Source organism: Fistularia commersonii, chromosome 5 (genome assembly GCF_037954325.1).
Source record: "Fistularia commersonii isolate RoL2024-O1a breed Wild chromosome 5, RoL_Fcom_v1.0, whole genome shotgun sequence".
NCBI lineage: Eukaryota > Metazoa > Chordata > Actinopteri > Syngnathiformes > Fistulariidae > Fistularia > Fistularia commersonii.
Genome location: NC_141288.1, coordinates 939,546 through 964,151, shown reverse-complemented (window position 1 = coordinate 964,151; position 24,606 = coordinate 939,546). Strand labels below are relative to the sequence as shown.

The 24,606-nt window shown below is 52.3% G+C and overlaps 1 protein-coding gene across 1 annotated transcript in view; it reads left to right on the top strand.

Moving 5' to 3' along the window:
- The window catches only part of cacna2d1a (calcium channel, voltage-dependent, alpha 2/delta subunit 1a), a 90,499-nt gene extending 77,353 nt beyond the window's left edge, over positions 1-13,146 (top strand). The window contains exons 25-38 of the mRNA XM_086146293.1: positions 1,321-1,405; positions 1,515-1,577; positions 2,514-2,629; positions 2,706-2,777; positions 3,107-3,174; positions 3,251-3,289; positions 3,365-3,436; positions 5,464-5,616; positions 6,485-6,537; positions 6,973-7,028; positions 7,528-7,654; positions 8,350-8,462; positions 8,791-8,873; positions 11,670-13,146. Of these exons, the coding sequence (XP_086002419.1) occupies positions 1,321-1,405; positions 1,515-1,577; positions 2,514-2,629; positions 2,706-2,777; positions 3,107-3,174; positions 3,251-3,289; positions 3,365-3,436; positions 5,464-5,616; positions 6,485-6,537; positions 6,973-7,028; positions 7,528-7,654; positions 8,350-8,462; positions 8,791-8,873; positions 11,670-11,792 (1,223 nt within the window). The 3' untranslated portion in view covers positions 11,793-13,146. The remainder of the gene's footprint in view (positions 1-1,320; positions 1,406-1,514; positions 1,578-2,513; positions 2,630-2,705; positions 2,778-3,106; positions 3,175-3,250; positions 3,290-3,364; positions 3,437-5,463; positions 5,617-6,484; positions 6,538-6,972; positions 7,029-7,527; positions 7,655-8,349; positions 8,463-8,790; positions 8,874-11,669) is intronic.
- Positions 13,147-24,606: the final 11,460 nt, after the last annotated feature.

The window sequence follows — 24,606 nt, the reverse complement described above, 5'->3', positions numbered from 1 at the left end:
TGCAGCGCGACCAGGCGACGCTTTGTAACGCGTTGGCGTTGGCCATTTGATGCTAGCTCTGAAAGTCTGACCATCACACGCCTGAGTGCACATGTGTGAGGCACGGCGGCTTCAGATGTGACACACACACACACACACACACACACACTACGCACCCCGCCCACAGCCGCTCGGCTTCGTCCAATTACCGTGTGTTTGTGAGAAAGAGCAGGACACGTCAAAGCGGGGGAACGAGCGCCGCCGTAAAGCGGCGACCCCGGCGCGGCGGCGGACCTTCTCCCAAACACCTGACCGACACCTCGGGCCGCCGTCTCCCGCTCGTCCTCGCGCAGATGCGCCGTCTCCGCTGTCAGCGCCGCCGATTCCCGGGGATTCGGGGAGTCGGACGGGCGTCCTGAAGGGTTTCAACGCCACCCGTCCAGTAAAACATCCCGGTGAATTACGACTCTCACCGCCGTTGGCCGCTACTTTAATAGGGGGGCCCTCGCATCGGCGGCTCGGGGGGCTTTGGCTTCACGCTTTGCTTGGTTAAGCCACTGCAGTGGCGAAGGAGTGCGTTAGAGATTCCTGGGCTGCCTTCAATAAAGGATCCCTAATGAAAACCACTGCGGGGCGGGGGGGCGGAGCCGAGGGGGGTGGGGGGGTATAAAGTGTTACACCAGCTGTTTTCTCTGATGTGTGTGGTGTTATAAAGGAGGTCGGCGAGCCTGGATGTTAATGGGCTGAGGCGAGGTTGTCGCTGGGTTCAAAGTGGCCGGCGCGGGTTAAAATACCTTTATCGCCTGTAATGCCCGTCATGTGGTCGCCCGTCACACCCGATATCCAGATCGAGTGAAACGCGACCCCGCCGTCGCACCTGAGACGGCGTCCTGCCGTTCAGGCACGCCTTTTTCGGGGGGGAGTCCCGTTAAAATTGGAGAAAGTGAAACTGGCGCTACGGCCCGGGAGGAGGGTCACCCGCGAACCGCAGCTCAGAGGCGCTGTAAATTCAAGGAAACGCTGTCTTACTTCCAAATATTCCAACTTCCTGGGTAATTTTCCTCTATTTCTTGTATCGTGTGTTCTCCGTCTGGCCTCCGCTGTTTTTCTTTCTCTTATTTATTGCGGTTCCACCTCCTCTCTTCTCACACCATTAGTCACGCCTCGTCGGGTATCGATACTCCCCGTCCATTTATTCAACACATTCCTGGAGATACCTGTTACCCGGACGACCGTTTATCTTTCCATCCGGTTCCCCCCCCGACGAGAAACCCTCGCGTGACGGCGATCGGCGAGATGTCGAGGTTGAACGCAGGCGCCGCGTCTTTCTGTGGTCCTCAGGTAACGTGGAGCTGGTGAACCGGCTGCTCCTGGACGCCGGCATCACCTCGGACCTGATCAAAGTTTGGAAGGACAACGAAGTCCAGTAAGTGACCGTCCGAGCCCTAAGCGTACGAGACGCAGATGGTCCCCTAAAAGCACTTCCCCGATCTTGGAAGCCTCGCGTTCTAAAGTTCTCACTGCTCTTTCTTCAGGCCGGGCGTCACGGCAAGATTTGTCGCCACCGACGGAGGGATCACCCGGGTCTACCCCAAAAGGTACTTGTCGGACCTCCGTGGAGCAGGGACAGGGATTCGGCCGTCCGTTCAGGACACCTGCTTCCGTCGGTGGTCGCCGCCGCAAATCCGCCGTCCTCTCACATCGGCTGTCCTCTTCCCCTGCATCCGGAAACCTCCCTTCCGGACCTCCTCTCGGAGGCCTGGCAGCTCCAACCTCGGTATTCTTCTAGCCAGATCTCATCCACCCCTCCCTCGTCCATGTCCAAGCTCTGCTCGGAAGACCGATTTTGGACGGCGAGGTCTGATATGTGTCTGCGGAGGTTCTCGGTCATCCATGTCGTGGCGAAGCCTTGTCAAAATCTTCTCGTCGCGCCAACTGGACCGGTTTCTTCGACAAGAGGTCTTAATATAGTTTCAAGACTACGAGAGCAGATCTGCTCGCATCTTCCTCCAACCCTGATCCCGTGTCCCAGTGTCTCCAAGGTTGTCCTGAGGCCAGATGGAATAAATAATCCCTGTGATTTCTTTCTTCTTTTTTTTTCTCTTCCCCCATCTTGGGGTCACGCTCAGCTGGAGGAGCATCGGATCGTTGCGTGCCGTGTCCCGATCTAATACCCAAACCGCTTGTCTCCTCGAGCGCGCAGAATTTTTAGCTACTCGGCTGACATTCGAGCCGGATCGTCCTGGTCAAAGGGAACATTAATGTGGAATTAATATAAATTTAACGCCGTTGTCAGCGGAGACGGCCGTGCGGACGTCTGAAAAGGGGGAAAGGCTCCATCTGAGCCCCGCAAAGCGGCGGTATGCTTTCCCGACACATCGCCCCTGGAGTATCAGGAGTAGAACCTAAACCGCTCAGCTGTGCAACTACGGAGGCCGACACTGCAATTCCGAGGTCGCGATTGGGAAAAGCGGCGTGGGATTGGAAAAGCACTTGTTTGGCTCACCCGGTTTCTGCCTTAATGTCTTTAACAGCGCCGGGTTCTACTGGAAAGAGGACGCCGAGACGTACGAGTCGAGTTTCTACAAGCGGAGTTTGGATAACGACCTGTACATTTTCACTCCCACGCCGTACCTGGCGAAAGAGAACAGTGGGTAGCGCCGCCACGTCCAAATCTGTGGTTCGCCACCCCGTCAGCCGTTGTTTCTCCGTGTCTTTCCTTGCAGCGAGCGACGACTCCGTCCTCGTGAGCAAGGCGGTCAACCTGAAAATCGACGACGTCACACTCAAGCCGGCCGGTAAGTACGCGGAAATATCCGCGGAGGCCAGATATTCGCCCGTTCGCTCCCCTCGTCCCTCGCGGGAGCCTCTCAAATCGCAGCCGCAGAGTAAGAACCTCCCCACCTCCGGCCTGCGCGTTATTTACGCACCTATATTCGTTAAAACCCGACCGCGCCCTTGGCGTTCTCCGCCCGCTCATCTTTTCGCAAATCCACCCATCAAGCCGGCGCGGCCGCCCTGTGATCCTCGGCCAAGTTTCCATTTCAGGGTTCAGGGGGGGAAAGTTGACGCGGAGTGCCGTCGTGATCTAGCGTGTCTGGCTCTTGTCGCTGTGTTTTGCTCCCAGTGGTCGGCGTGAAGCTGGACATCAGCGCCTGGATGGCGAGCTTCATCAACACCACCATGAGGACCAACGTGAGTAGCGGTGACGCGCGCCGCCGTCCGCGGGTGGCTATCGTGCGGTCGCCCTGATCGGTCGCTGTCTTTGCAGTGCAACGACGAGATCTGCGGCTGTCAGCGGAACGACGAGGTGGGAGGTTTGATAAAGTGCGGGGTTATTATGGGATGCGGAGCGACCGGGAGTAACGGTGCTGTGTTGTTCCAGTACGTCGACTGCGTCATCCTGGATGACGGCGGCTTTCTTGTGATGTCCAATCGAGATAAGTACATCGATCAGGTGGGTCTCGATCGACAAAGTTACGATCTACCGCTTTTTTTCCCCGGTTGTTCGATTCTTTAAACTTGAGGCACCATTTACCGCGTTTATGCTATCACAAATGTGCGTCGGTCAGCGCTGCTCCTCGCAGCAAGAAGTTCCCTCGTGGGAGAATTGTTGTATGTCTCTATTTGTGGCCCGATGATGGATCCAGGATGAACCCCGACTTTTGCCGTTCACCCGGTGATTCTTAACTCTTCTAAAAAAGTAAGGCACCCTGGGGTTTGACTTACAACCAGAACATGACATTATTCCATTCCAAACAAATGGGAAACTTGAAGATATAATTAGAGTCGAACTAAATTTAGAAAAAGGGTGTATCTGCATACTTCTTGTCGGTTATCCAGAGCGAAAAAAAAAGTTCCAACATACAGAAATCATTTCACTATTTTCACCTTATTGGCAGAAATGAACTCCTTGGATATTGAGCTTTATTCATTTATTTATTTCTTTATTTTAGAATTTTAACCTGAAATTTTAACCTGGCGGTGGTGCAGCGGTTCATGCTTCCACCTCTTGAGGATGAAGGTGACCAGTTCTGTTCACCAATTCTGTGTGGCATCACAGCTGGGAGAGGCTCCATATGTAGATGTGACAACCAAGTAACCTTCACGAGTCAACAAAGCTAGTTAGAGCCACATATGTCTTACCATCAGCGGGGTCGCTAGCAACTCAGGCTAACGCTAACATCCGTCACCGCTAACATCGCCAAAGTTTTGCCGTTTCCCTTCCGGCGTAACACGGCGGTTGTTTCTAACTGTCGCCACTTCAGGCGTCTTTGTCCGGGGCCGTTTTGGCAAAGAAGGGGTAACGGCGCTTCGGTGATTCGCACGCATTCCCCGAAAATCCGTTTTTGCCTCGGTCGCGTCGAGTCAGTCGCGCTCGCCTTCCGAACCGTTTGCGCGCATATCAAAAGTCACGCCGTGGAAAAATCCGCCCTCGGAAGCGTCCCCCGACTCGGGGCCGGACCGCGAAATAACCCGAGGAACACGTGAACACGTCCTCGCTCGCGCCGAGGCCCGATTTCTGCACAATTAACCCGCTCATCTCTCCCCTGGACATTGCGCTATGCTAAAATCCGAGAGCGGGCCCCCGCTGTCGTTTGGGTAAATGTTTTTTCATGTGGCCTCGGCCCCTTCCCTAATCAGCGCTGGGTGTGCGCCGGATAAATCAGTCGCTCTCTGAAGTTTGGCAGCGGCACTAAAAACCCAGGGACCTGAGGCCTTGTTTGGAGAAGGCCCTCAATCATATATCCTGCAGGAGCGACGTTCCTCTCTGGCTCTCCGAGCTTCTCGCTTTCTCTGCCGCTTTATGTTTTTTCATCCAGCTTGTTCTTTTCTCTCCAGGAATCCCCCGGGGAGTCTGCAGCCAACAGGGCTGTGACTGTTAATTCATTATTTGTGTTATTGCATGTGGGGGCGGGGGAGGCGGAGAAGGCTCCCTTTACCTTCTCGAGCGGAAGATTTATACGTCCTTTGACTCCGAGCTCAAAGGAAGGAATGGAATATGACGAGGACGGTACGCTTGAGTTGAGCTCGCAAAGCGGGAGGAAATGGACGGCCCGCCTTCTCGCAAGCGCTCCGCTCGGTCCCGCTCTCTCGCCGTCGCCCCTCGCGGGCGCACAAGCGCCGCCGCGCGGCGTCACGTCAAAACACGTCGAGATAAACTACTTCCTCGGCTCTGAAATTTACGGCCGCCTCGTGGACCGTGTTAATCAGATTACGCTAAAGTCCGTCGCTCCCGGTCGGGAGGGTGATTTACCGCCTCGAGCGAGCGAGCGAGCCGGTTTTCGAGTGTTTTAAACATTAGTCGGTCGCCGTGTCGACGCGCGGGTCGCGGCGGCCATCTTTGAAAGTGTCCTCCGGGAGAAATGGAAGCCGTCGAAGACATCTTCTACGAGACGGTTCTGCCGGGACCGACGCCTCAAACTCTCCGACTCGCGCCACAAAGCCGCGAGCTCACCGTGGCTCCGCTCCGATGCCGTTTAGATCGGACGCTTCTTCGGGATGATCGACCCCATCCTGATGGTCAACCTGGTCAACTCGTCCCTCTTCACCTCCAAGAAGACCTTCGACTACCAGTCGCTCTGCAACCCCGAGAAACCGGACAAGGGGGCCGCGGGCCTGCGCTCCGTCTACGTGGTAAGACACCACACACACACACACACACACACACACACACACATAAACGTCCATATTGTGGCATCTTGGAATCCATATGTGGAGGTCTTTCTGCATGTACACTCAAACACAGTCAAATACACAGATGAAGGGAATATACTCATGCAGCCTTCTTGCTAACACACTTCCAGACGCTTTCTCCCTCGGTCACACACACACACACACACACACACACACACACACATGCACAAAGCTCCACCGGCCGGGGAGCCGTAAATCTGGTCCGAGCAGATGAGAGGGGAAGCCGGGTTTATGGTGAAAGCGTTAGGAGGGGGAGTCGCAGCAGCAGCGGGGCGGCATCAGCGCATCTTCAATGCTCTGCTAAGAGGGAGGCACTGTTCTTCATCATCATGAGGACTTAAAAGTCCACTAAAAGTCCTCGAGCGATTTCAGCGTAGCAAGCGAGCGCTACCGCTATCGATTATCTCGCTCAGAGATTACGATCATTTGTCCAGACGGCGGCAAGGAGACGATAGGGTTCGTGGCCGCGGACGACTGAAACCCTCGGAATTCTTCGGTGAGAGGCAATAAAGAGTCCGGCGCTAAGCGCTAAGCGCTAATATAAACACCGTGGATGCTTTGCGATCAAAGGCTGCGTCGGCGGCGGCCGCAGTCGGCGCAGGGTCTCCGGTGAGTCAGCTCACCATCGACTTACGGGTGATTCACCAAAACAAGGCCCTTGCATGCTAGCCATAATCAGAACAACATGCAGCGGCTGCTAATTCAAAACATGTGCTGCTTTGTTTCTGCTCGTTGTGTCTCCCTCTCTCTCTGATATTAATTATCTTTTTCTTTTTTTTTTTTTTTTTTTGTTGTTTGTTCCTCTCAGCCCACAATTGCAGAAATGTTGCATTTGGGTTGGTGGGCGACCGCCGCGGCATGGTAAGTACTTTCTTCTGCCGTGTTCTCCGATACAGCTGGTATTAGTCTCGGCCCCGTTTTCCACTAAATCTTTAATATCGTACATGTAAATATAGATCTGTATTTCGGAGTCCCCAAACTTGTATGCTAATAGAAAGCAGGCTCAGCTCTTGTAGCTTATATTTAAAGGCACGATTGTTCGAGGACTCCATCCGTCGTCCCCCTGATTTGTGTTCGGCCTGACTGTCTTGATGCCATTAACAGCTTGCTTTACAATATGTGCAATAAAAATCTTTGGCGTTCTGGCTAACATCCCCCGTTCAAGACTACTGAATATGTAGTCATAAATTCTCCATTTGGCTCCAGACCGTTGCAGTAGCTTTGGACGGATATCAGAGCTTGATTTGTTTTTTTCTTTTATTATTGTGATTCTTAGATTTGTTGTTTTGTCTCCAGGTCAATCTTCCAACAGTTGTTGGTCAGCATCACATTCCCCAATTTCCTGGATGCAGGTGAGGACACTGAACCCACGTAAGGAATTCATTCCCTTTTTTTTGTTTGTTTGTTTGCTTGTTTGTGCGCTCGCCAAGCGGGCCCGCTCTCAAATGACGAGCGGGAAAATCTGGTTTTCCTGCCGAATGAGGGGGTGAACGGTTGTCGTGCGACCCCTCGATGGATCCAGGGTGAACCCCAGCTCTTGCGCGATGTCCGTCAGGATAGGAAAAGCGGCGTAGAGAATGAACGACCGAATGAATGAACATCCGTCTGGGTGATATAGATCTTGAAGCGGCCTTCGGTGCACGAACCGTGCGCGGAAGGGAGGGAGTGTCATTTTAAAAATCTGGAAATGGTACATTTCCCCGCAAACTCGGCCGTACGTGCATCCATTTTGTCGGCATGATGTGCCCGGAGGGGTTATTTCAGCATCGGGCGCTTCCAAGATAAAGTTGGCGGAGCGGGACGAATGTAAGGGGATTCGGGGGTAATTCCATTTTTGTTTTCTCCCCGCAGCCGAAATGGAGGAGGCCAGGTCGGAGAAGATGCACCAGGAGGTGTGCATCACGGAGCAGACGCAGTACTACTTCGAGACCAACAACCTGTCCTTCAGAGGCACGGTGGACTGCGAGAACTGCTCCAGGTAGGACGGGCCGGCGCCGCCGCCGCCGCCGCCGTCGCGTCCCGGCGACCGCGATGCGTTTGCGACACAAATGACGTCCCCAGAGGCGGCACTAAAAACAAAAGGGGCTGTAAAAATTCACATGCCATGAAGGTGAAGTCAAGTCACTTGCGCGGACCACCGTCTACGGCGTGTTTGGCGTGGGTAATTGCGCACATGTGTGCCGCGCAAATGCCGTTTTTAAGGCCCCCTCGTGTCGTGCTAATGGAGTGCCTGCCCGCATGCCGCGCGGCGTTCCTGCACATTAGCCGCGCACGTTCCCCCTTTAACAGCCCCCATAAAAAAAGCAGAGAAAATCATTTGTGCACCAGCGACATGTGGGTTTGGGTAAAGGTCTTCGAGGACAGTGGGGGGCGAGAGGGGGAGGTGGGCAGGTCGGTGTCCCTCGGGGTTAAAAGCACTTAGTAAACTTCTGGGAGCGACCTCGCTCTTCATTTTGTTTGGTGTGGAACATTTGCTTGAACTTTAAAAGGTGTCCTGCTTTTATAATAACGTCTGTTTATCTAAGGAGTTCCCCCAAACCTCGCAGATGTTAAATCAGACCTGCTTTCATTTCTTGGCCGCGGGAAGATTCGTGTCCGCTCTTAAGAAGCCGAGCTAACGCGTCGCCATCTTCCCCTGTTGTCCGTCCGTCCGTCCGTCCGTTGCCCCCTCAGGCTCTACCACGCCGAAAAGCTGCCCAACACCAACCTGGTCTTCATCATCGCCGACGCAAAGCTCACCTGTTCGTCCTGCGACATGAAGCCGCTGATACAAGACGAGCAGCAGTGTATCCTTTCCCGCACCATGAGAATGACCTTTCAGACTCCCGGCGTCTGCAGACGGTACCGCGGGATCTTCCCGCTCCTCTCCGGCCAGCAAACAATACGCCCAGTTCTTCGGAAAGCCGCCGCAGCAGGGCTCGATATTGTTTTTGGCAGCTCGGGGTTGAAGAAACAGCTGGAGAACAGCGGCGACATTTGCAGAACGGATGGTCTTCCCATCGTAGCGCCAGATCGGCCGGGTTCACCTTGCGATTGTCCAGCGGCGATTGGTTTTTATGTGTCATTTAGTGGCTCCGTAAAGACGTTGTCATGTTCCTGACTCGACCCTTCCAGCTAAGGGTCCCAATCTGTGTGAGCTGGCCCACGACCCGCGCTACAGGAAAGGACCTTCGGTCTGTTTCGATAACAACGAACACGTAAGTCGCTCCCGCCGGTCTCGGCGCCTCTTGAGAAAATGCTGGGAAAAGTGCGGATTTCTCTTCGCAGGTTGTTTCGCCGGGCGGCCGAAACAGTGGGAAACGTCTCCTCCGTCGCTCCCCGGAGCCCGGAGTTTACAGAAACTTCAGTCTTAATCAGGAGGCGTCTTTTGTAATTCAAGCGTTTTGGCCCGAGGCTACTGTTTTTGGACGTCTCTGCCGAAACAAACTCCGGAGTCCGTTTACGAGGGGAAAATGTGATAATGGACGGAAAGAAGGACGGGGGATGCTGAGAGCTACCTGGAGGTCCAAGACTAACGTTTTAAACATGGCTTATCAGGCGTGGAGAGGAAACCAAATGTATCCCGTTAATCCGATCTGCAAGGACTCGTATTCACCTTAAATTATACCCCTTGTAGTTTTAGATCAAATATCGCCACCTAAAATAGTCACCGATGTTGTTTTATATTAGTTTGGCATCAAAACCCAGGAGAATCACGCGTAAAAAACAGTTATGTCACTGAAAGTCGGATGAGATGTTTTAGGAGCTGTTGTCACTGGAATCACTGGCTCACGTTTAGGCAACGTCGGTATGCTTCGTAAATGCTAGGGCTGTCAACATGAACGTGTCAATCCATGAGGTCATGAATTAATAAATTTGTGCAGTGGCGGCGCTCTCACACACACACACACACACACACACACACACACACACACACACACAGATAGTGGCTGAGCTGCCATGTAAAGCTCTAACCAGACCATCAGGAGCAACCTCAAGCCTTCTGATTGGGCGGACACCTGCTCTCCCAGCTGAGCCACAATCGCCCCCATATTTGATAGAACTATAAAAGATGTATATTGTGGAGGGGAAGTGTCCACAACACAGTCCAAAATGGCAGATCAGACTCAGAGGAGGTACTACATTAAGGAACGTTAAGAGTTCGAAGGTGAAAACACCTCAGGAGGTGCGTCACCGTGGTGCTTGTGGATCGGTGGGTCCAGTGACGTCGTGTTGTCACTTTAGCCTACAGCTGTTTTCCCAAATGTCCCAGTCATCCCTCGGTCCTTTAGTCCAATTTTGAACATTTTGACAGTTGTCATTCTAATTCCTAGTCAGACGGCTGGTCCAAGTGACCCCCATGATGTCAAGAGCTCACCTTCGAGTCCAAGTCGGGAAATGTGAGAAGTTCCCCGAAAGCGACGTTCCATCCGCGAACCGGCCGAAATCCAGTTAGCTCATCTTCGGATCCAAGTTAGCGTCCTCGCCGAGGAGAACTCCAAAACCGATGACTCGGCAACCGACGTGTAGATCCGTACCGTTAATCTCTTGGTTGGGATCCCAAACATCCTATCTGGACTCCCCCTAACGGCACCTCTCGCTTACTAACTAACCCCCAGACACTGCATGTCCTCTTCCTTTTTGTTTGTTTTCAATGTGACTCCTCAAAGGGCCGTATGTGCGCCGGCTTCCCACGCAGAGGCGACCGGCGACCGTCCGACTCACGGCGGACCGAACCGAGCAAAACACCGTCATGAGCGGACTCTGCGTGTGAAACCTCCACGAACCCAACGCCCCGTTTGTTTTTCTTTTTAATTTCCCGGCGTCAAGAGTTTGTCGGTCTTATGAATGAACTCCTTCCGCCTGCGCCGTCCCGCTTACGAACTCCCGCCCACGCGGCGACTCGTCCTCGAAAAAACGAGCGAAAACCCCGTCGGCTTACTCGATTTTGTCCTTCTACTTGCATTCTCCTGTTGATTTCCCCTGCTTTCTGACTGTAACCGGTTTTTTACTGCATGACTATTTTTTCTCTCTGTTCTTCTCTGTTCTCCCGCGCTGTGATTGGCTGTTGATGGTTAGGATGAGGCCATGTGCCGACGGAGCGCAGGCTCCCCATTGGCTTCCTCTCTGCTCATGTTACTGCCGCCACTGTTCATGTGCTGTCTCGGGTCAGTCCCATGATGCTACCTCTTTCTCTCTTTCATCAACGCCATCTTCGCCCCCCTCGCGTTCCTTCCCCTTCATGTGTCCGTCCTCCGTTATCTGACTCGCTCGCATCTTGACCGTCTACCACATCCTCGACTTCCCGATGTGACTTCCTGTGCTTCCCCGTCGTTCTTCCGCTCGCAGTCACCCCCCCGCCCATTTCTCTCTTTCCCCGTTGACTCGCCAACATTCTCGCCACCTCGCCTCACGATGAACTCCTACGTCTTCATCCACTGTTGTGTAGACGACACCGACACGAACGAGGACATTTGTATCCAAATGTTTGTACGCCCTTTTTTTTTTTTTTTTTTATTAAGTTCCCAAATGTTTTCCCCTCTTGAAAACCATTTAGGCAAGACTTTGCTACTCGTGTAGCTCCTCAGACACTAATCTGGGGAAACAAAAAAAAAAACAAAAACAAGTCATGTTTTTTTAAGCCTTTATCTCATTGTCTGTCCGAAATGAACCATTTTTTTCCGCTGACCGTTCGCTAAACTAGACTTTCTGTCCGAGGGTCGCTGTTGTACGATTGCGGTCCACAAGCGGGCCGATTGACCGCCAAACGCGTCGGGTCTACAAGCTGAAACCCGGAAGCAATATGTTTCCTGGTTTGGCCCGTCCGGGCGAAGCTCGGCGAACAAATTGGTTGGAAACCTCCTTTCCAGTCGGCCTTTCCTCTTCCTCGCCGTATCAACACGGTTTCGTACACTCGGCCCTCGCAGGGGTTTAGTAAACAGTCAGCTGGAAGGTGGTCATCGCGTCGGTGTCGAGCGAACAGTAACTCCTCTTTCGTCCCCGGTCGGCTCTAGGAGGAGGACCCCGATTGTGGCGGGGCGTCTGGCCTGAGTCCCTCCCCGTGGCTCGCGACGCTCCTTCCGCTGATGCTGCTCTGGGCGTCGACCGGCTCCAGACGCCACGCCGTCCCGTCATGACCTCTGAAAACCCTGATCCCGCCACGGCCGCCGACCCCCGACGCACCGCCCCCAGTCTCCCTCCGACCAGCATGCGACGCCGCCACCGAAATGACGAGAAGCGCTCGTGCCGAGCGAGCTAGCGAGCTAGCGAAGCGGCGTGCCCCTCGTCCCTCCGCCTCCTCGGTTTCCACCCATTGCTTTTCAGAGGTTTGTGATGAAGGAAGACCCCGGTTTGAACATTAAGAACTGACCGACGACGACCCCGGATGCCCGTCACGCTTCCCGCCAGTCGAGATCAGGTCGCCTCCACTGGCGGCTTCGGACCTTCCTCTCGCCGCCGCTGTCGGAGGAGGGCGGGCCGCCTCGTTAGAATCCATCAGATTTAAATCCCGATTCCGGGGGGACCCGGCGTCGTGTCGTCGAAACCACTGCCGATGGCGGCGCTGCTCGTCCAATGGCGGCGCTGCTCGTCCAATGGCGGCGCTGCAGGCTTGTCCCTGGTTTTTTTTTTTGTGGGGATCTTTGGTTTGAGAGCAGATCGGATGCCGTATTGTGACGCCGGCGCCAGTCTCGATTTTGTTCTTTTCTAGATGTCACTTCCCCGGACATTTCTACAGCAGTGTTTTTTGGGGTCTTACTTTGTTCACCGTCATTTTATCTCGGGTTCTCACTTTGTGGTGTTGAAATCACGTCCGTTGTTGTTTTCGACAAAGCAAGACCTCAACCGCCACAAACCCCCGCCTCCGATTTCTACGTTTCGAGCCGCCGCCCTCCCCGGACCGGGACGGATTATTTAATTTGGACTTTCCCCGCCCGCTGGTCGATACCCTTCGAAAGATCTCGAGTGCCATTTGTAGCGTGCGACTCATAGGAACCCTTTAGCTTTGCGGTCCGTGGCTTTATGTTTTGGAAAGAGTTTATTTATTGGTCCTGTGGATGGAGTGTCGGGAACGCATGCTTCTTTTTGTTTTATTTAAGTCACCGGGGAAACGGCGAGGGCCTTGGGGTCAGACAGGGAAAGAAAATGGTACATTTGTATTCACTGCTGTCACCTTTTAAATGAAACGACGAGCGCCCGCGCCGCGATTCTTTAAATCGGTCGTCTCTTCAGATTCTCATTGTCGCGGTGCAAGTTCTCTCTTTCGGCCAACGTTCGATTTGTCGGACCACGTTTGTTTCGTATTCAAATGAGGCGAGAAGGAAAGCGAAACTACCAAAAGGAAGAAGTCACCAAGTACAAATTCCTGTTGTGAGTTGAATCATGTGAGCAGACGAAGGCGTCGCATGAGTAATATAATCTGCGGACCTTTTTTTTTGTTTGTTTTAAGTTCCCTGTTTTTTTTTCGGGGGTTAGCTTTTTTTTTTTTTTTTTTTTTTTTTACAAATTTCTATATGGGTTTTGGCCACTTCTAATGAGGTTTGCCGCGATGTCGTGTCCACAGGATCAGGGAGCCGGAAATAGGTTTTACGAAATGATTATTTCGGGGTGTTTTTGGTATCAGTTGAATCGGAGTTTCAGTATCGGTACCGTTGAATCCGCTTGACGCCGAGCATCGTCGACTCATCCGCCCCCGATCCGATGTATCCCTCCAACTCATGTTTTTCTCGTGGTCTGAGTCGCACTTTATATTCCCCGCCCTTGTCTTTATCGATAACCCCCACGATGGACACGATGTGGTGAGACTAACTCTGGTATTTATCCTCCTTTACTAACCACCAACGATATCAAGTGCCATATAGGACTCTCTGATTCTCTCGAGAAACCTATCGTTATCAGAGTTACAACATTTATGCAACGTAATCAAGGCAAGATGTCTCGAAACTGTTTTCCTCGTGCTGCATGGTAGTAGCTAAAAAAAAAAAAAAAAGAAAAAAAACAAACAAACAAACTCACGTATCCTGCTCCCTGCTTAGTGTGCGATGTCGGGAAGTGTCGAACGACACGACGCGAGGTGTGTTCAGCTGTTAACTGCCTTTCTCTTGGGGAGACAGCATTTGGCTCTCCGCGGGGCGGAGTCTGGGCCGGGGGGTTCCAACCCCGACCCCGAGTTTGACGGCAAGACGGTGGGAATATTGGAAGGGTTCCCTTCAAAAGAGCATACCGTCCAGTTTGCCTCTTTCTGGCCGTCGCTCTCCGCTCACTTGCTAGAGTCAACGAGTAACATAACCGGCCGCCGAAAGCGCGGCGCGGTAGCGAGGTGGTGGACGTTCCTTCTCAAGGCAAGAAGGTTGGGTTTGATCCCTCTGTGTGGAGGCTCGGTGTTCTCCCCTTGTGGGTTCCTCGGGGTTCCTCCCACAGTCCAAACACAGGAGGACTTGCATCGTCCAGACGTGTGAATGATAAAATGAACGGTTGCGCGTCTCTGCAGAGGCCGGTCCAGGGTGAGCCCGGCCTCTCGCCCAGTCGTAGCGGGGAAAGGCTGCCAAGAAGCAGAATCCATGCGGAGAATTCCAAAATCCCACGTTTGTGAGCCGTTGATCGCCGCCATGTTGTTTGGACGGTAGATTATCTTCAAGATAGTTTGTACCCAAGAGTGCTCACATTGACGACTGCGCGACTCAAAACACCCGCCATCTTTACTTTGTTATTACGCTAAACCCGAGAGTCGTCGGATTTGTCGACGTCCGGAGCGCGAAGGAAACGAGAGGCCGGTCGCAGTTGCAGCGAGCTGTCGAATCAAAAAGACGAGCGAGCGGAGCTCCTCCTCCGGCGAGGTCGGCCTCGGAATATCTTTCATTTGGTTAAATCACTCCTCTTTGGCCGCTGCGCGCCAAGCAAGCTAATTGATGTTCCCGTAGACGGCCGAGCGAACCAGCTAACAACTCTGTGCGGAGACGCAGAGTTGTACCGCAGTCGAACCGCTGCCGTTTTAATAAATATCGACAGCAGCTCCCGCATCGGGGAGTTCGGAGTCTGCAGAAACGTGTTGCCCTGGATTCATCCGAGCCGCCGAAGCAACATTATCATAAGCCTGGGTCGTTAGCGTTAGCGGCGAGGTCAGGCGCAGAGTAAAGAGGATGTCGACCCTTGTAGGCGGCACGTCCCAATTCAGCAAATGATACTGAATAAGTGTAGGCGGGTGAGCTGAGAGGATGGAGCTCATTTCAGGATTCTACTTTAAATGTCCTTTGCCAGATCGTCCAAAAATCAATGGTATGGTCCTTTCAGTTGGTGAAGACCTCCACCGAACCCTTCCCCCCCCCAAAAAAAAGCAAGTCCTCTTCCCGAAGGAGGCCTCGCAGACCAAACCCGGGGCTCCGCGCTCGCCGAGGTGTTCCATCCCACTCTCAAGTGCTAAACTCAGATGCTGTCGCCTCAGGAACAATATTCTGTCCACGTGGTTTTGAAGTGTTTTTGACGCTGCCGGTGCTCTCTGTGTGGACGGTGCAGGCTGGCCTTTTTCATATCTGGAAAATCTAAAGGATCGCTTCGTGTGTCGTGTCTTGTCACCTCGCCGCCGACCCTCGGCGACCGATCGGCGGGGCCCGGCGAACTCGGACCGCCCGCGCCCTCGCCTTCCAGCTGAGGGAACCCCAGCCTCTCCGGCGGTTTCCTTCCGATTGTGCTTCAACGTGTTAACACTTTGCGTGGAACTCCATTCGACCGGTGAAAAAAAGATTTGTACAAAACCGAAGTTGTTCTCAACAAAAACAAAACAAAAAATGTTTCTAATCCCGGGGAGGAGAGTGTGTTTATTGATGTGCACATAAGGTATATTCAGAATAAAAGTTGATGACTAGCTCTTAAATGGCTTGATGAGCGTTTTTTTTTGTTTGTTTTTTTTTTACAGAAAGTGTTTCTTTCCGATGACTTTGACTAGGTTCTGTCAGATTCCCAGCGTTTCCCTCCAAGACCTGCGAGGCGGCGAAGGCAGCACGAGTGTGTTGTGTCTAAGCCTCGTCAGCGTCTGACATCCAGACAAAACCGGCCGTTTCCACCAGGAGAGCGGAGACGACGTCCAGCAACTTCTCTCTGCAACGCTGAGATCCGCTCGAGGACACGGCCACTAGCGCCGCACGCTACGCCTCACAGAATCGCTGGTTTTCCCCGCGTCCGCTTGGGGTTCCTCAGGGTTCTCCGGGTTCCTCCCGCTGTCCAGAACATCTGCAGGAGGTTCATTGGAGACGTGTGAGTGAGCAGGTGAACGGTTGCATGTCTCAACATGCTGCGCGACTGAAAGCTAACGCTAACCCCCTCGTTTTCAGACCATTGAGCCCGGATGAATATAAGCTGCACACACAAAATATGAAAAGAAAAAAAAGGGCGATATTTCTTGCACTCAAAAGTGTCTATTTGTAAAATGAGATATTTACACTGCAATTTAAATTAAGTACCGTAATTTCCGGACTATTGGGCGCACCTCCATATAAGCCGCACCGGCTAGCCGATCGCTATCTCGGTCTTCCTCCTCCGCGCTAAAACCGTCAAAGTCGTCTTCTTCGGTGTCGGAGTTGAACGGACTCAGAATTTCCCGGTCATTTCATCGGTCCGATATGACGAGGATAAACATTTTAGCTCGTTAGCTCGTTAGCCCCCCCCCCCAAAAAAAAGTCCATATATTAGCGGCTTATCGTCCGGAAATTACGGTACTTTTTTCCGATCAGGCGGCAACTAGGAAAAGCGATTGACCGCTATCTTTATCTCGCTCACTAAAACCACTGAAGTTGTCTTCTGTGTGGCGATTCAACAGAATTCCCCCTTTCATCGTCGCTCTCGGGGTCACTTGTGTAAACCACGCGATGTGTAATTTCATCGGTCCGATGTGACCGGGCTAAATATTTTGGCAACATGAAGCTCCCCGGCCCATAAAAATCCAATAAATCGTCCGCGTAATTGCCTCGGCCGCCGTGTTCAAAGCGTGCCAAAAAAGTGCTAGTAGTCCGGAAGTGCCGGTAATGTAAACAAGAGGGCCTCTCGTCCAATGGCGGCTCGGCGAGGCCCCCGAGCGCGAGATAAGCGCTCGAGATGAACGACGCATCCGTCGCTAACGAACCGAAAGGCGCCGGGAGGGGAACATTTATCGATTTCCTCTTTTGCGTGTTGATTGCAGCGCGGCGATGTCCTCGTTAGCGGCGCCCACCTCGCGCCAGAACCCGTAACCAGCTGCGCTCAAGTCCAGATTCTGAGCGCCGTTATTTCTCATTGGCCCCCAAAGACGAACCGCGGGCTCGTTTTACTCTTTATGACGGACGTTAAAGCTAACTGGTCGGTCATTGCACGAGCGAGGGAAAAAAAAAAAAAAACTGAAATCCTTCAGGCGCTCGGGGACTTTTTATACGAGGCCAATTACAATGTCCTCGGTGTTTATTTTAATAAAAGACAGCTTTTATTGTTGGTAGCGCAGCTGGCGAACGGCTGCTCTGGGAGCCATAATGTGAAATGACACTTATTATTTTCACAGGCCAAGAGACAGAAATTATGATTATGAAATTATGATATTAGCTAAAATTTAGTGAACGAACATATCTCTCTCTCTCTCTATATATATGTATATATATATATATAAATGGCACCATGCAGGATAAGCATTATAGATAATGAATTAATGAATGAATATGTATATACATAAAATGCATACATAACATATATACATATCAACCCAGAAATTAGTCGTACCCCACAGGGATGAATGAAAGTATTTAATGTGTGTGTGTGTGTGTGTGTGTGTGTGTGTGTGCGTATACAGGACTGTCTCAGAAAATTAGAATATTGTGATAAAGTTCTTTATCTTCTTTAATGCAATTACAAAAACAAAAATGTCATACATTCTGGATTCATTACAAATCCACTGAAATATTGCAAGCCTTTTATTATTTTAATATTGCTGATGATGGCTTACATCTTGAGAAAACCCAAAAATCTCAAAATTAAGTCATTTTTGGTTTTTAAATTGCATTCCAGATGATAAAGAACTTTATCACAATATTCTAATTTTCCGAGACAGCCCTGTATATATGTCTATTTTTCTATCTGAAAAAATATCTACATATTATTTCTTTATTTTTATTTTTTTCTTACTTTTCCCAGTCATTGCTCATCATCTCTATTTTTATATTTTAAAGTTCTTTCCTGAAGTGGGATCAGGGATCAACACAAACAACCCTGTTTCCGCGGTAACGGCGACCCGTCCCTGTCGGACCTTCATTCTTATCCCGGCTCTGTGTGATTGACATCTGGCCCGGAGTGAACGTCTTCCCCGAGCGAAGGCGCCACAAGGTTTAGTATGTAAGTAATTACGTTCGCACGTATTAGCGGTGCTCTCATTACAACGCCATATTTGTTTTTCCAAAAGCGGCGTCACGTATCGTCGGCACGACTTCGCCTGTGAGCTTTAGTTGTCGAACAATGTGTCCCAAAATGGGCTCATCGAAGAAAAGACCGATAAACAGCAGGTCCCTTTTTCAAAAGTCCCTGTAAAGAAATGAGGCTCGGACACACACACACTCTCACACACACACACACACACACACACCTTCCTTTCATTTCAGTTTCAAACACCTCGCGGAGGCACTTCTCTGGCAGCGGTTCAAAACCCAATCACAACAGCGGTAATAAATATCTAGCGATACGAGGCACAGGGGGATCTCCTTTCGGGGAGATTGAGATTGATATCTATCGGCGTGTCTGGTTCTTCCTCCTCCGTCCGGCTCCCGCTCGGAGAGTCTGCGCCCTGAGGGTCAGCTGTCCAAAATATGCAACGTCTTGCATTCTTTTTTGTTTTTTTTTAGATATATTAGATTATGATGGAGGAGATTGCAGTGAAAGTACCGCGTTGTTTGATCATGCGCGGCCGCTAAGCAGCTCCAGGTACCCTTTCGTTACGGATAAACAAGTCGGAGCGGGGAAACGGTTGCTCCGGAGCGCCGGCTTTAACATGTATGTCCGTCTGACACGACACGAAGCCGCTTTCGGCTTTTATCGGCGCAAATGCAATAACCCACGCGGTCGACGGTCTGACGATAATCGATGTTTGCGTTGAAACGGTAAGACAAACGCGACGCGGCGTCCTCTGATTTCCGTCTGGAATCTGGATATTGTCCGACGTCGACGCCTTCCTCCGCCTGGTTTGTCAGCACTCTTGGAATAATAACCATGGACAATCAGATGGTTGAAGACTTTTGAAGTGTGTGAGGAACCCCGTTAGCCGTTAGCTAACTCTGTGCTCGTTACGGCCAACATGTAGACGTTCCTCTGCGAGTCCTGGAAAGTCCTCTGTGGCGCAGCAGGACAGAAGTTCTTGGATCTCTTCATTGGTCCATTCCCCTCTGGTTCTGTCCCAAGGAAACATCTGAACCCTGACCGCAATAGTTCTAAAAGGTGAAAACGTGTCGGCAAGAAGTGTCCGGCAATGGTTGCGTCTTATAAGTTCCGCCAGTCGCCTTCGACACGTGAGTTCCTCTGATACCTCGGTGTCGGAGCTAAGATGATTCTAGGAGTCCATTCTCCCCGGTTCCTCTGTTGTCTGAATGCACCAGGAAACGGGCCTCGTTCCAGAAAAGGTTCAAGTTCCTCCAGTGAGGGAGGGGCTGCGATCGATCTCAACATCTGTTGATGTGAGCAATGGCGATCATTAGGACTGACTCAGGTTTTATCATGTTCATCTATGCTGTTTTGATCACAAAGCCCGGTTTTTCCAAACTGAAAACACGGAACATCTTGCACTTGTTTCCCTCAGCACGACAAACCGTACCCAGAGAAAGAAGGTCCACCGCCATGGCGAACTGGCCAACGCTTCACAGAGAGCTGATATCGTGGATGAGCTGGAGAAGATGCAAGCCATCACTGGACGAAGGGGAGCTTCACCCTGGATTGATGGCAGGGCCGGATATGGATACATTCAACCGTTCATCTGGACAACGTGGGGTCTCACTGAACCTCCTGCATGTGTTTGGAGGAACCCTGAGGAACCCTGAGGAACCCAACGGGGAGAACATGGAGACCCCGCAGAGGACGGCCACCGGTGGGAATCCAACCGGTGACCTTCTGGCTGTGAGGTGGAGGTGCTGAGCGTCCTATGATTCCCTCATTCTGTGATAATATTTATGGTTTTAAAGCTTTTTAAGGCAGATATGTCGGTGCCTCGTGCGAAACGGACCATCGCAGACGTAATTTAGGGCATCTTTTAATTGGGTTTTTAAAGAAAATATTGAAACGTATTTTCAAGATGACACACTGCGTGCCCCCCCACCCCCCCACCCCCCTGCACAAATGAAAGTTAATCTGCAGCAATAACCTCCTGGAACCGACTTAAAAGCCCAGACTAGAAAGCGACCCCGCCATCCATCACCTCCTTCTCCGCCCTGTCGTTGCGAGAACAGCCCCGAGGACCGTCCACCTGCTCGGCTACTTTGTGACTCACCCTCCGAGGGATCCTTGAAGTCTGGTAGCGTCGACGTTTCATGTCCCCTTTCATGTTTTTACGGCCGCGGTGAAAGTGAGGCCCTGGTCGCGGCGTCAGAACGTGAGAAGATACCGTCGGTCATCGGGCCGAACCCCATGACCGACCGACGCCGGGGGTTTGATGGCGCCCGAGTCGCCGGCTGACACCCGCGGATCTGCACGGTCCGTCTTTGGCCGGTGATACGAGTTCCTTATCTCAGGGCGGGAAGAGAAAACAAAACAAAACTTCAGACGGACCCGGATAGTTTCAGGCGATGTTCTTTCAGAAGAACCTGGAAGCCGTGTTCCGTTCCGCTCCGGAGGTCGGATTTCTTCACGTTACGAAAAACCCATCCAACGGTAGTCTTGTGAAGGCATCTCCAGGGCGTCATTCAGAGGAACACCTGCACAACGCAGAAGCTGTCGTTCATTGTAGACCAAAAAAAACATGTTTTCATGCTAACAAACATCTTCAGCTAGCTAAACTCGACCGAGTGGTTAGATCTGGTAGAAACGGTTGGTTAGCATGAATCACCAGAGCGCTGCTCTTGGACCTCTCGACACCTCCATCTACCGCCGATGGTGTTCCGATGCTCTCCTCTTCTATTCATGCCTTCAGTCGATCCCTTCGCAGAAGAGACGCGGAGCTGTTGAAAGGTGCAGCCTTTCAGGACCTGCGGAGAAGCTCCCCTGAGGACCATCGGCTCGGAGGCTACGATTCCTCCAGCCGATTGATTTTGCGGTATTTTCATCTACTCTTATCGGTTTAGATGGTGGAGCGGAGGTTGGTGGCGTGCAGCGGAAGCAGGGTAGATGACAAAGGAACCAAGGAATGATAGGTTCATTCCAGTACCGGTGTTGTTGTTGTAACCCTGAAAGCCACGGACAGAAAGTTCTTGGTCTCAAAGCCTGAAACCGTCTCACCGCATTGGACCGACATCTGAGCCGCCAGCCCTGAAGGCCGGCCGCGTGGAAAAGGATCAATCGGGAACGATGGAGTTTCTTGCTCACCGTTTAGGGGAAACGATGAGGGCTCTGCTGATAAGGCCTCCGTTGAATAAGCCATGATGTAGAATGAATCACCGGAGCTCCAGGCGAAGGCAAATAAAGCGGCGAGGAACGGTCGGCAGCTGGACTCGCTGACCGGGAGCGGGAGGCGGCGATTCACGGCGTTCGGCGTCTCTTGGAGTTGGGCGTTTGCGGGCGCTGACCTCCGGAAGGCGGGAGTCGTTTCCCACGGGATCCAGGTGTCCGACGGAGAATCAGCGTTTTGGCGGCGCGTCTGCGATGAGTCGCTCCCACGTCTGGCTTTCACCTAAAGATCCACTGACACGAGACGCTCCTCTCTCCTGCTGCGCCGAACAGCTGCACCTCGGGAATCTGTATACAGACGAGTCAACACACACACACACACACACACACACACACACACGTGTGCGATCTGACCACACAAGAGACGTTCTAAAGCAGCAGCTTGGACATAAAACAAACCATTTATCCCGTCGTTAAAGACCAGCCTGCTGACTCACTCCGGAGCGTACAACTGCATTTTTAACCCCCGCAAACACGCTCCTCACACACTCGGAGCACGCCATGAAGGGGGGGGGGGGTTCGCAAGGCGGTAAAACCCGGGGTAATAAGTGCAGCGGGGGAGGGGGAGCATCTTCTGTGTGAAGTTGCATTATTGTCAGAAGTGAAGGATGGGGAGATGCAACTTGCTGGGTCGACATTCATGCATTCATTCATTCTCCATACCCTGGATCAGGGTTCGAGGGTGCAGGAGCCTCTGCTCGCTCCATCGCGGTGTGAAGTCCTATGTTTGGAACCTGGAGACTCCACACAGTGGAATGTCCCCTCCAAAGAAACTCTCCTGGTTTGTTTTGACCTTGTTGAGAAGATGTTTATTACGTGGAACTGCCCGCCTCGGTTTTCCGGGGCTGGAAGATGACCAGGGCCTGATTTTCAATATTCTCGCGTATTTGGCAGGCACCGTTGCGGTCGCCGCCGACATCTGCCGCCAGACGAAGCAGCCGAGGCGTGAAGCTGCAGCGGAAGATCACGGACGGCAAATCCCCTTCTGAGCCGGAACGCCAGAACTTTTATTCTTTGTTGAAAAACATTTGCGAGGACACGCTCTGTTGAAGAAGCGCACAGCTTCCACACAGGGGTGTGCACAGTCCTACTTGGTGTGTGTGTGTGTGTGTGTGTGTGTGTCGCAGGCGTGTGTGTGCGTTGAACGGGGGTCAAACTCTGGTCCGAGGTAATTTGCCGCGGGTGAAACTTGACTCCACGGCGAGGAGCGAGGCGCGAGCAAATGTTTCAAAGCTGCAGGAAATCCATTAGCACCTGGTGGGGACCCCCTGCCCCCCCACCCTCCCCCCAAAACCCCAATCCATCCTCTCTCTCCTCCCTCCTTCCCTCCTTCCCTCCTTCACTCCCTCCATCGTTTCCATCCTTCACTCCACCATCTCACTCCTTCATGCTAACACAAGTTAATAAAGACCGCTGCACGCCTGCTGCACCGCCAAAAAGGAGGGGGGTTTGAACACATGTGTTCGTCCGCAGCGAGGTGTGCACTAATGCATGTGTGTGCATATATGTGTGTGTGTGTGTGTGTGTGTGTGTGATGCATTTTCAAGAGCGTTTGCACATTGTGCGCACAAACAAAGGCCCGACAGGACGTGGAAACGCGTGACGCGGCTGCAGGAGGCCGTGATGCTAACATGACGGCTAACAGTCATCCTTAGTTTGTTTACTCCGGGGTCGCCCGGGGGCTTCGGCCGTCACCGACGTGCGCTTTGTTTGCTATCTTCTCTCACGGGTTGGGAGGTCCTGCAGTCGCTGGAAGGGCTGGATCCCCTTTAGGAATGTCGTCATGTCTGCGTTCGAGGTTTGCTAGTTTTTCCTGGCTTCTGTTGGACCCTGAACTTGACAAGTGAGCGAAAGGGAGTGCGCGTTCATAGATTAGCCGTTCGACACGGACGTCACGCGTCGGGTTCTTGATTATTTCCCGCGGTGCCGCCGCTCTCGCCGTCCATCTCGGCTCCGTTTCCCAAAAAAATGCTTTCCCTGAAAGCGTTTTGGAAAAAACGGGAGTTTTATTTTTAGACGAGCGCGGGTGTTTTCCGAGCGTCGGGACCGGCGGTTCTCAGGGGTCCGGCTCCGGACCCGTCACGGACCCGCGGCCGTAACGAGCCGTGACACGGCCTGTCAATCACGACGCGGCGCAGGTCGACGCCGTTGTCAAATCCCATTCGGTTTTCTTCGACCCTTACGAGGCGGAACACCGGCTCCGCGGAGGGACGCCTCCGCCGGGCCGCTCCGACACGCAACACACGTCGGTATGTTTTATTTTAATTTTATTTTCTTTTAAACGCAAGTGATGGCCCTGAGCCACGCGGCCTCCTCGCCGCTCCGGGAGACACGGGGAAAAAACAGATGGGAAAAGGAGGCAAGGATTTCAACCCCGAGCGGTCGAATCGACGACTCCGTGCGTGATTTACAGCTATCGAAATAACCGCGTTTGCACCGCGGCGCGGCGGTTAGCGCCCCGCTTCACATCCAGGAGGTTGGATTCCCAAATTCTTGTGCGGAGCCTCCATGCTCTCCGGCGTCCCCAGGGTTCTCCGGGTTCCTCCTGCAGTCCAAACACCTGGAGGAGCTTCACCGGAGACTCTGAATTGTCCAGACGGGTGGATGAGAGGCCGATTTGCCGCATGTTTGCGATTAGCTCTTGTTGATGGATTAGCTCTGTCATTAGCATGTGACGGACACCGGTCAATGTCCGGCACTTCTTGACGTCTTCTTGAGGTTACCATGGCGACGCACCTTCAGCTCAACGATTGGGCGGCCGTTTAGCTCCCCGGATACTACAACTGACAATCGTTTGTGCGAGACGTTGAGTCTGCGCTCCGCGCCAAAGGGCTTATTGATTGGTAGGAAAAGGTAAAAGTGTGTGTGTGTGTGTGTGTGTGTGTGTGTGTGTGTGTGTGTGTGTGTTTGTATAAATGACAGAGCAAATGGTTGTATGTGTTTACTATTAGAAAGCTGTTGTGGTGCTGCTACAGTTAATATGGCCGTCATTGCATTCATTGTAATTAATTTCACATTGTGGTTTTTCTATTTGAGCAACAAGGAAGCGAGGAACTTCAATTCTCTTTAAGTCAGGTTGACCCACGTTTGACTATTTGATCAGAAAGTAATCAACCTCTGATTTTTGGGACCCTGCTTCGGCCGCCTCCACCTGAGCAAAGAGACGCTCCGGCTGTAAACACAGAGCTGTCGTAGATTAGCGCCCCAAACCCAGACAAACCCAAACAACCAGAGATCCCTCATTAGGCCCGGGGTTTATTTAAGCTCAGAGAGACTCCGGCCGCTACGCCGCGGACATCGTCCCCTACCTGCGGTGGAAAAAATCCGATTATCTAAGTCAACTCGGTGTGGAGCTGCGGG